At 34.1% G+C, this 10,960-nt stretch overlaps 2 protein-coding genes across 6 annotated transcripts; both read right to left on the bottom strand.

Moving 5' to 3' along the window:
* Nucleotides 1-679: 679 nt before the first annotated feature.
* Nucleotides 680-7,058, bottom strand: LOC110654391 (catalase isozyme 1). 5 transcript variants are annotated; one of them, XR_002494713.2, is made up of 10 exons: nt 6,700-6,841; nt 5,067-5,130; nt 4,716-4,812; nt 4,087-4,364; nt 2,242-3,018; nt 1,927-2,016; nt 1,614-1,681; nt 1,421-1,514; nt 1,172-1,331; nt 680-847 (listed from the first exon to the last, which is right to left on the bottom strand). XR_002494713.2 is itself a non-coding variant. In XM_021810356.2 (10 exons), the coding sequence occupies exons 1-10, from the start codon at nt 6,874-6,876 to the stop codon at nt 1,272-1,274; spliced, it is 1,584 nt and encodes a 527-aa protein (XP_021666048.2). In that variant the 5' UTR covers nt 6,877-7,058; the 3' UTR covers nt 954-1,271. The 5 variants fall into 5 exon arrangements, 4 of the variants coding, with proteins under 4 accessions (XP_021666048.2, XP_021666050.2, XP_021666049.2 ...); XM_021810356.2 differs by lacking the exon at nt 680-847 and adding an exon at nt 6,869-7,058 and having other exon boundaries at nt 954-1,331; nt 6,700-6,747; XM_021810358.2 differs by lacking the exon at nt 680-847 and adding an exon at nt 6,865-7,058 and having other exon boundaries at nt 954-1,331; nt 6,700-6,747.
* A 347-nt stretch (nt 7,059-7,405) lies between these two features.
* On the bottom strand, nt 7,406-10,535 carry LOC110654392 (catalase isozyme 2). Its single transcript, XM_021810359.2, has 8 exons — nt 10,385-10,535; nt 9,962-10,058; nt 9,603-9,880; nt 8,739-9,515; nt 8,561-8,650; nt 7,874-7,941; nt 7,693-7,786; nt 7,406-7,600 (listed from the first exon to the last, which is right to left on the bottom strand). The coding sequence occupies exons 1-8, from the start codon at nt 10,397-10,399 to the stop codon at nt 7,541-7,543; spliced, it is 1,479 nt and encodes a 492-aa protein (XP_021666051.2). The 5' UTR covers nt 10,400-10,535; the 3' UTR covers nt 7,406-7,540.
* Nucleotides 10,536-10,960: the final 425 nt, after the last annotated feature.

Raw genomic sequence — 10,960 nt, forward strand, 5'->3', positions numbered from 1 at the left:
TTATTTTAATTTTTTTTATTATTTTTATCTCTCAAAACTTTTTAATATAAATTTTATAATACAAACAATTAAAATTAATCTACATAAAATATAAATATATATAATTAATATATATTAATATATTATAAATTATATATTAAATTATCTTATAATAATGACTACTATTATTGTATTAATGAAGTAACTGTTAAATAATTTATAAATTATATATAATATATAATAATACATGTTAATTACGTGACAATCCTATAAAAAAATACTAAATATTATACTCTTAGAAATATTTTTTAATTTATATATTTTCTTTTAATTTTAATATATAAAAAATAGTGTAGTGTTTCAAATTTTTATTAATTAATTTAAATTTTATTTTATTATTTTTATCTCTCAAATTTTTAATAAAAATTTTATAATAAAAATAATTAAAATCTATTTATATAGATATAAATATATTTAATTAATATATATTAATTTATTATAAGTTACACTTACTATAAAATTAATAGAATAATTATTAAATAATTTCTATAAAATATTATAATAACATTGTAAAAGAGAATATTAAATCACATTCTCTCGAAAATATCTCCTCATTTTATATATATATATATATATATATATATATATATATATATATTTTTTTTTTTTTTTTTAACTCGTACGCGGTTAGAATCAGTAATTTAATGACTATAAAGTGCGATTTCTTCTGCTACCGCAGAACAAAGGGGTGATACTATATTTTCTAATTTAATTATTGTCGGAGGCGTGCAAACTTGGGATGCAGCAATACAGGACATTACAACAACCCTCTAGCTGCGAAGATTGTCCAAACACATTGTAGCTGTGGCTGAGCACAAAATAAACATATATAAGAACAGCTAAGATTTGAATCCAACAGCATAGTTTAACTTGATCGAGTTACTAAAAATATATCAATTATCTAGCAAGTGTCAGGTTTGAATCTCGATATATCAATCATTTAGTAAGTGTAAGGTTTGAATCCATACTCTCCCAATCCTTAGTAAAAAAAAAAGAAAGATATGAATCCAGCAAACTACATCCCATACAAGATTAGAGACTAATACAGTCTAAATGGACAGCGCACAACTTGAAATTTATTATATTAGAACATCAGGTCACAAGAGACATAAAACATGCAAGTTTTGCTTACTATTACAACAATGTGATAGCAATCAAAGATTGAGATAGAAGTTGTGTTTCAGAAACAGTATCTTCTATCTGCAACGTGGAATATTAGGGTGGCATCATCTTCAAATGCTTGGCCTCACGTTGAGCCGGAATGCTAGCTTTTGACCCAGGGATCTGTCACACTGCATCAAGTGCAAAACCAGCAGGCATAAAACATCAGATCACCAATTCTTTATTTATAAAAATGCATTGAATTGAAAGCGAGTCTGACCTGAGTCCAGTAGGAGATCCAGATACTACGAAGCTCATGAGTGATACGGGGATCAGATAGGCAACCAACCATCCGGTTTAGGAATCGCTCTTGCCTGGAACAATTGGATTAAGAAATGGAACAAAGGAGAACAATTTTATAATTTTTACACCCATCTTTCAATTCAAAAGCAGCTGCCAGAACATGGGCTTACCTGTCAGGCGCCCAGGATCTATATCTCTCTCCAGGTTGCTCGAAATTGTTTTCCTTCTCAATGACACACTGCATTAATCAGCAAAGTCAAAAAATATTATGTTACATACTGCAGCAGTTACATAAAATCCAAAAACTTTCAAATTCCATTAGTACTTCTCTCATTCTCAGAAACATGACAAGTGATCACCTCCACAATACACCACCACCCCCCCAAAAAAAAAAAAATAATAAAAATAAAAATAATAGTAATTATAATAATAATAAAAAATGAAAAGGAATAGAGTGAGAGAAGAAAAAGAAAAAAAATTAACCTTATCGCGCCTTCCACTGCAGATAGTGGAAGGAATGGGAAATCTCTCAGAATGGCGAACTGGATCACACCTGGATGGGAAGTAATTGACCTAAGAAATAGTATCATAGCACCAGATCAGAACAGAAGCTACAAGTACACCTAAGCAAGTCAATACATAAATATTTTCCCCAAACTGTCAATGCTTGTATAATCTCATTAGAGGTTTTTAGTGACATTGAAAGGCATATTTTAGGTGTAAACAGTGTGGTATGATCCAATTTTGTAACAAACATTTCACGTGGCACACAAACCCACAAAAACAGAGCCTGAATACCTCCTCATCTCTGTGCATGAAATTCATGAAACCGTCATGGTGATTGTTGTGATGAGCACACTTTGGAGCGTTAACAGGTAGCTGTAGATAGTTCGATCCAAGACGATGCCTCTGGGTATCAGAATAGGAAAAGATCCTAGTTTGGAGCAATTTGTCCTCCGAATATGAAATACCAGGAACCACAATACCAGGGCAGAACGCAAGTTGCTCATTCTCAGCAAAGAAATTGTCAATGTTCTTATTCAAGACCAAGCGGCCAACCGGTTGAAGAGGCAGGATATCCTCGGGCCAGGTCTTAGTCACATCAAGTGGATCAAAATCAAATTTGTCTTCATGATCAGGATCCATTGTCTGGATGTAAAGTTTCCATTCTGGATAGTTGCCAGCTGCAATCGAGTCATATAGATCCTGAGTGGCATGGCTATGATTAGATCCTCCAACCTTGATTGCCTCTTCCTCTAGCAAACACTTCACACCACAAGTAGGTTTCCAGTGAAATTTAACATAGTGTACTTTTCCAGCATTGTTTATTAAAGTATATGTGTTAACGCCAGAGCCTTCCATGTGCCTGTAATCTTGAGGAATACCCAGATCATCAAAAAGGAAGGTGAGCATGTGCAAGCTTTCAGGAACATGGGATAGAAAGTCAAAGATCCTCCAGCTCTCCTGGATGTGAGACTTGGGGTTGGGCTTAAAAGCATGCACCACATCTGGGAACTTCATTCCATCGCGGATGAAAAAAACAGGGAAATTGTTTCCCACCAGATCAAAGTTACCCTGAGTAAACATGAGAGGACAGTAAGAACATAAGAGAACCAAAATCTAGAAAACTTAACTATTAAGCTTCAAAAAGTTTGATGTGAATGAATATGCACCTACCTCAAACTTAATTCATGCAAAAGTTTTTAGTCTACTCATATTATTAAAGCCAATCTTAAGTCACATAGGGAAAACTCATGCAGAAAGAAAACAAAATAACTTGGGTTTTCTTTCTAAAACAGAAAGTACCAACTTTCATCAAAGCAAGTGGATAAGTTTGCACATGCTACAATCACTCCAGGAAGTTTTCCAAAATTTTTCAGCATAACCAAAAGTTACAGGTAAATGGACATCCAAGCACACCAAGACAATCTCCATCATAACTAGTATCACAGTGATGCATGACACCTGCAGGTCTCAGAATTAATATTGAAATTTAAGGCTTTGTGAAGGCTAAAATAAGCAGAAATTTACGTTAAGAATTAGGATTTGTGAAAGGATGGAATTGAGAAGCAAATTTAAATTAGAATATATGATTTTGGGCTATGCACAGAAAAATAAAAGGTTTAGCCTTCGCACCTAAACTTTCTCAGACGTTACAAGGTTACATATGCATCACCCTTAGGGTTGGATTGCATCACACAAATCAAAGCATAATTGCTAAAATTTGCATTGATCAAAAACTTCCAAACAACATTACATAGGTATTTATATATTTAAAAAAGTACTCCCAAACCTCGAAGGATTTGGACTTCAAAAAGTAATCCTTATCCAACAAGGACTCTAAATAAAAACTCGTATAGAAATCTAGATCTTTCCAGAAAATCTATAATTACAATTATTGCTGTGACAAAAAAGGATCAACAACTAATATATTTAAATATACACTAAGTAAAACTCTAAAAGAACTAGGAAGTACTCTATAATTTCCCCAATAAACTCTATAATAAAAATGAACCATAATCATAAGCTTCTTGAGCATTTGACTATGAATTTTCTTAATATACTGGCTGTATCGCACAGACATCTGCTATCTGCTGCTAATATATTATCAAAACAGGAAGAAAAAGCCACGCAAACCCTTACCTCTCTGGTGTAAAACTTCACAGCAAAACCTCGAGGATCCCTTATGGTTTCTGGGCTGCCCCGCTCATGAATAACAGTGGAGAAACGGACAATGACAGGAGTCTGAACCCCCGGAGCTCGAAGGAAATCAGCACATGTGAGTTGAGAGACATTATGGGTGACCTCAAAGAAACCCTTTGCACTTGCTCCCCTAGCATGCACAACACGCTCTGGAATCCGCTCCCTATCAAAGTTTGCAAGTTTCTCCAACAGATGATAGTCCTCAAGAAGGATTGGACCTGTCCAAAGAAGGAGGAAAAGGGCACAGCTTAAATCTTCAGTTGCTGCTTTTCAACTCTATATTAAAGCAAAAATGCAAAATGAATTGGCCAGAGAACTCTAATTAAGTCCCAAATGATCCAATACTTCTCTCTCTCTCTCTCTCTCTCTCTCTCTCTCCATAATAAGAGCTATTTATCATATGAATATCATATGAACTAGAATAATAGATGAGAACAGCCATTATAGAATTCCAAAAACCAGACTAACCGTAATGGATAAAGCCAGAGTAATAATTTTCTAAGTTCTAATAACTGGGATAAAGAGGGCAACAATAACAGAGTTGATGAACAAAAACATAAATAGAATACCTCTGGCTCCAACAGTCAAGGACGAATTGTTGTTCCATACTGGAGCACCAGAATTCGTAGTCCAGAAGGAGCAATTATAAGCGTTTGATGGAAGGTTCTATACCATCAGAATCAAAAGAAGAACATAATCAAGTTTTCACGAACACAACAACAACAATTATCTGTTCAAGGTCTGCTAGAACCAACAAAAACCCACGTTGAAAATCGAAAACAGAGTCGAAGTCAATCAATTAGATAACAAAACCACAGCTATTCCAAACAAACCAATAAACAGAGATGATCCTAAGGGAAAAAAGCCTGAATTAGTCAAAAGAAAATCAGCAAATAGAACAAGAGAGATTAGAAGGGTACCTTGTACGGATCCATAGCAATAGATATTTGGGAAAGTTTGATGCTGTTTGGTAAGAAGCGGAGACTGCAAAACACCAAGTTAAATGTTAGAGGAGCAATCAAATCTTAAGACGGCCATTGTTCATTATGGGTATTTATAAATGCTTTTTTTTTTTTTTTAATCACATTTAAATGCTTGTACATTGCACTTCCATTTTCTTGCATTGCTTGCCCAATTACACAGTAAATTTAGAATCTTTTTTTTTTTTTTTATGAAAGAGTATTTAGAGTTTTACTCTTTTGTAATTTGATTTTTTTTTTTTTTGAATAAGTAATTTGGAATGTTACATCCTTAAGTCTTGATTCCAATTTTCAAGTTGATAATGTAATGAAAATGCAATAATATATTGACAAGTGTTACAAATATAATATTCCTTCTTAATATAATTAAAATCATAAATTTTATTTAATTTTTAATATAATTCATATTTATATTATTTTATTAAAAATTAAATAATTTATATCACTAAATTGTTTATAAAATTAATGATAAACTAATAAATAAAATGCTCCATCATGTCAGATAGATTTTACTTCTATTATATTTTTATATGAATTAAAAAATATAATTAATATAATCAAATTGATAAATAAATTTTATTTAGTGTATCAACTCATATTATTTTATTAAAAATTAAATAAGTCGGGAAAAATTTGGAATTTGGACGATCATTTTGCAAGACGGTAAGACTCACAACGATGTCACGATTTAAATATAGATTGGTGGGAAAATCGAGACAAAGAAAATAATAAAATAAATGAATAAAATAATTGAAGACGTGACTCATCAAGCGATGGTTCCTTATCCAGGTGCACTGCTAAAACCAACTCACGACCACATGGCCCATTGGTTTGATGACACGTTCACAATAGACGCCTTGAAACGTGTGGTCCAAGGCTTTTTGTTTTCATTTAAAAAAGAAATTCCAAGGCAGATTTGAAGGAAGCAGAAGCTGTTTTAAAAATTGAAGAGAGAAAATGCGAATGCTCCTAAAATCGATTATGGGCTGTGCACTGTAGGCTCTGAGGTTAAGCTGAGCTACGAATGCTGCATCCTGGGCCATTTGTAAGTTTTAAATTTGCTTTCCAAGGATTTGAGTTTGGCCCAAGTTTTCGTGGGTCGGGGTAATGCTTTGCTACCCGGCCCATTTATTACTTGAGAATAAATCAACATGATGTGATGGGTGGGGGGTGTCACAAAGGTGACTCAATCCCACACAAGTATGGGGGAGTAACTGGGCTAATATGAAGGCCTGGCTTGGCAGCGTTTGTTTTTGTTTGAGGCAGAGCTCGGCTGAAAAAAAAAAAACCGCGGCAAGGCCAAAGCGGACAATATCTGCTATCGGTTTGGTCCGAGACCTAGGATTCTGATTTAAGACCCGGTTTCAATTATGATTAAATATAACGATTTTTCTTTTCAATTTTTTTTATGACCATTCGATTTTAGTCGACTTCAATCTGATTTCAGTTTCAGGATGGACTGGTCCGATTCTATTACCGAACCAAACTACAACCAGGCCTATGATGTGATAATAGACAAAGACGAGATAATAAGAACAGAAAATTAAAGTTGTTCAGGTAAAGTAAAACTTACTGGTTTGATTGCGGGTCGTCATGCATATATGAAAATCCAAAAGCATTCCTGCAAAAAATTAAATATTCCATCAATTATTAAAGAGGAAAGAGAGACAGAGATTAGACCTCCAAATTCTGAAAGATAGTGGTGGACCAGAAGGAATTCAAGATTTTAACAACTTGCTTGCCAGCTCATTCAGGGATTGGAATGAAATATGCTGCCCATCCTCTGCCCTCTAGCAATAATGATACCATGATCAATTATTAGCACTTAACATGTCCAACATCAAATAATTTGAATAAATTACCTGGTTTATCAACAAAATTAAACGAAAGCAAACTGTTATTTTACTTGTATAGTCTTGCTTGATTGACTTAATTTAATAATTGAAAAAATAATATTCATTTGACATTCTAATTCAAAACTTTTCCAACCCCCTTTTTAAAAAGAAAAGAAAAAAAAAACTAACTGTTGTTTTCCTCCATGACATTTTCTTAGAATTCAAATGGGTTTGTCTGACAATCATCTACTCTAAGAGAACAGATTTTCCAGGGATGAGCGTCCAATGCACTGTTTTTAATAAGATATTTTCTTTTTTTATACAATGTGAAAAGAGGAGAAAGCATACCTGTAGATTGGGTCCAGGAACAAAATTACAGGAAAAGATATATATGGACTTTGAAATTACAGAAACTGGAAAATAATCAATCCAGAAGGCCACATATCATGCATAGCATCTCTCTTATTTATTGGATAATTAAGTACATTCATTTATTATACAACATAGCAAAGTGGAGATGGACAATGATTTTGTGCTCCTCCTCAACATCTCTCTGCGACATAGGCTCAACTTCACCCTTTAGATATTTGGCCTCACATTGAGACGAGATGCAAGCTTTTGACCCAGAGATCTGTCGCACTGCATAGCACAAACCCAGTATCAGGACAACATTGCACGCAAATTAATTAAGGAGTTGAATAACTTGAATTAATGGGAAGCGTGTCTCTAACCTGAGACCAATATGAGACCCAGATAGCCCGAATCTCGTAGGTGATACGCGGGTCTGATAAAGCGTTAACCAATCTGCAGAGGAATCTTTCTTGTCTGCAAAAGGAAAATCAATTGTAGGATTAATTAGAAATTAAAATTTAGAATCATCTAAGCTTGCAAACGGCTGAACCTCAGGCTTACCTGTCCGGTGCCCAGGACCTATATCTCTCTCCAGGTTGCTTGAAATTGTTCTCCTTTTCAATGACGCACTGCATTAACAATCACCACATTCAGCAAATATTATGAGCTGTTTTTTTTTTTTTTTTTAATTTGGTTTTATAATTTGAGATTTATGCCTCTCCCCTCCTCTCCTCTGCTCCTCACCAAATTCTTCCTTGCTCAGCCCCCAGATCCACCTTTTTTATTTGTTTTGTTATTTATTATTATTATTATTAAATTTTCATATTTTGTATCTATTTGCCACATATATCTTTAAATCTATATTATGTAGGAAACAAATTATTGAAATCCTACTCTCTGATTAGCGGTTTTGTTTTTTCCTCTTTTAATGGGACTTTATTTATTTTTTATTGTATTTAATGAGTTTTGTTGGCAATTCGAGATACAATATAAATTATTAATTTCTTCTATTTATTCATGTTTGATAGTTTAATATTTTTTATTAGCTATTGAAATATTATGTAATATTACAAAAAATTTCTTTCATTGTATAAAATAAAAAAGAATTATTTTAATTATTTATATTTATATTTTTTTATTAATATTTTATGACACATATTAATTAATAAATTGCTAAATTTTCGAAAAAAAGAATCTGAGATTTATTCATCTCACTAATTTTGACAAAAGAAAATCAAGGAAACTGACCTTTTCTCGCCTGCCACTGCAGATAGCATAAGGAATGGGGGTTTTCTCAGCATGGCGAACCGGATCATACCTGGATGGGAAGTAATCCACCTGAGGGAAAAAAATCTTAATCTAAGATTGGCAGTTTATATAATACAGTGTATCACTTGGGTACGATAGACAAGGGAAATATAGATACCTCCTCATCCCTGTGCATAAAATTCATGAAACCATCATAATGATTGTTGTGATAAGGACACTTGGGAGCATTAACAGGGAGCATCTTATAGTTGGGTCCGAGACGGTGCCTCTGAGTGTCAGCATAGGCAAAGGTTCTAAGCTGGAATAACTTGTCGTTTGAAAAGTGAATGCCAGGAACAATATGACCAGGGTCGAATGCAAGCATTTCATTCTCAGCAAACCAGTTATCGATGTTCCTGTTCAAGACCAAACGGCCAATTTGCTGCAGGGGAAAAACATCCTCAGGCCAGATCTTGGTCATATCAAGCGGATCAAAGTCGAATTTGTCTTCATCTGCTGGATCCATTGTCTGGATAAAGAGTTTCCACTCAGGAAAGTTGCCAGCGGCAATGGAGTCATATAAATCCTGCGTAGCATGGCTGTGGTTGGCACCTCCTATCTTAAGTGCCTCATCATCCATCAAACATTTGACCCCGCATGTGGGTTTCCAGTGAAATTTCACGTAGGTTACTTTTCCAGCCTTATTGATGAAAGAAAAGGCGTGAACACCAAAACCTTCCATGTGTCTATAATTTTGGGGAATTCCAACATCATCAAAAAACCAGGCGAAGGTGCTCAAGCTCTCGGGATGGTGTGATAAGAAGTCAAAGATCCTCCAGTACTCTTGGATGTGAGACTTTGGATTGGGCTTAAAGGCATGTATCACATCTGGGAATTTTATTCCATCACGGATGAAGAAGACAGGGAAATTGTTTCCCACAATATCAAAGTTACCCTGTTACGTTAACAAGCAGTAAAAAATAAATTAATAAGAAATGCTGTAATAATATTAGAAAGGAGAAGATGACAAAAGCTTGCTCACCTCTCTAGTGTAGAACTTAGTCGCAAAACCTCGAGGATCCCTGAGGGTTTCAGGGCTGCCACGCTCATGGATAACAGTTGAGAAACGGACAATGACAGGGGTTTGAACTCCAGGGGCTCGAAGGAAATCAGCACAAGTAAGGTCAGTGACATCGTGCGTGACTTCAAAGAAACCCTTTGCACTCATTCCCCTAGCATGGACAACACGCTCTGGAATCCTCTCTCTGGTAAAGTTGGCAAGTTTCTCTATCATATGATAGTCCTCCAGAAGGATTGGACCTGCCAACAGATCAAAACCATAGCTTAGTTAACTAATATTATTCTTATTCTCCATAAGAACAAATCAACTATGAAAATTACCTCTGGTTCCAACAGTCATGGAGGAATTGTTGTTCCATACTGGAGCACCAGCATCGGTGGTCCAGAAGGGGGTATCGTTTGCGCTTGATGGACGGAACTGTAGACCACCAATATTAAAAAAAAAAAAAATCAGTTCTTTTTGTCAAATACAATATCAACCTGATCACAACATAAAAAAAATGCCTAATAATGCATGGATAGTGATTTTCTTCTGAGATTACCAAAACAAGGCGCAGTTTTTGAATTCTTGAATGATCTGATAGATTTTGATTTTCCAAAACTAGAAAATGTAATTACGATCGCACGTACTACATGCATATATGTTCTATGATATAGTCAGCCCGAAATTAGCCATAAAAAAAGAAAAGCAAAAACCAGGGGAGTTTCAATAAAGTCAAGCAAGAGTAATTAGCAGGATCTTACCTTGTAAGGATCCATAACAACCAAAGAGAGGGAAGCACTCTATTGCTGCGATATGGTAAGCCTAACTTATTGGAAGTCTATTTATACAGGTCGTGCGATGCTACTGTCGGCTGTCGCACATCACTACATTTTTTCTTCAATGCGTTACCCTTACCCATTTGCTTATCGCAAAGACTGTCAAATTTTATATATTTTCTTAGAATTTTACTCCCTGTATTTTAATATATCGCCAATTTTTACTAGTTTCCATTCTTGTTATCGCGATATCTATAAGTGGCTTTGGTTTGCAACTAAGAAACTTCTTTTGGAAAAAGTAAAAAATAATATGCAGCGGAACCCAGCAAATTATTACTGTGACCAACTTTAATACAACAACAAAGTATATATTTTTTTACCCATTTGATTACAATTAAGTAAATTTGATACTTTAATTTAAATTATAATAAATAAATTATATATTATTCAAGATCAATAAAAAATTTGAGGAACTAATTAATAAAAAAATAAATTTACTATACGTATTAATTTTTTTTAAATATTAGTAGGAGTCATTAGAAATTTAAGATTAATAGAAAA

This window comes from Hevea brasiliensis, chromosome 12 (genome assembly GCF_030052815.1).
Source record: "Hevea brasiliensis isolate MT/VB/25A 57/8 chromosome 12, ASM3005281v1, whole genome shotgun sequence".
NCBI lineage: Eukaryota > Viridiplantae > Streptophyta > Magnoliopsida > Malpighiales > Euphorbiaceae > Hevea > Hevea brasiliensis.

Bases quoted from the DNA above. Each gene is read 5' to 3' on its own strand.
- LOC110654391 (XM_021810355.2), bottom strand. From the start codon at position 6,770: ATGGAATATTTAATTTTTTGCAGGAATGCTTTTGGATTTTCATATATG. The intron at 4,813-5,066 runs GTACCCTTCTAA...CTGATGGTATAG, and splicing joins TTGCTATGGATCCGTACAAG to AACCTTCCATCAAACGCTTA. The intron at 1,682-1,926 runs GTTAATTTTTTT...TGATTAATGCAG, and splicing joins GCAGTGGAAGGCGCGATAAG to TGTGTCATTGAGAAGGAAAA.
- LOC110654392 (XM_021810359.2), bottom strand. The intron at 9,881-9,961 runs GTAATTTTCATA...ATCTGTTGGCAG, and splicing joins CATGACTGTTGGAACCAGAG to GTCCAATCCTTCTGGAGGAC. The intron at 7,942-8,560 runs GTCAGTTTCCTT...TTGTTAATGCAG, and splicing joins GCAGTGGCAGGCGAGAAAAG to TGCGTCATTGAAAAGGAGAA.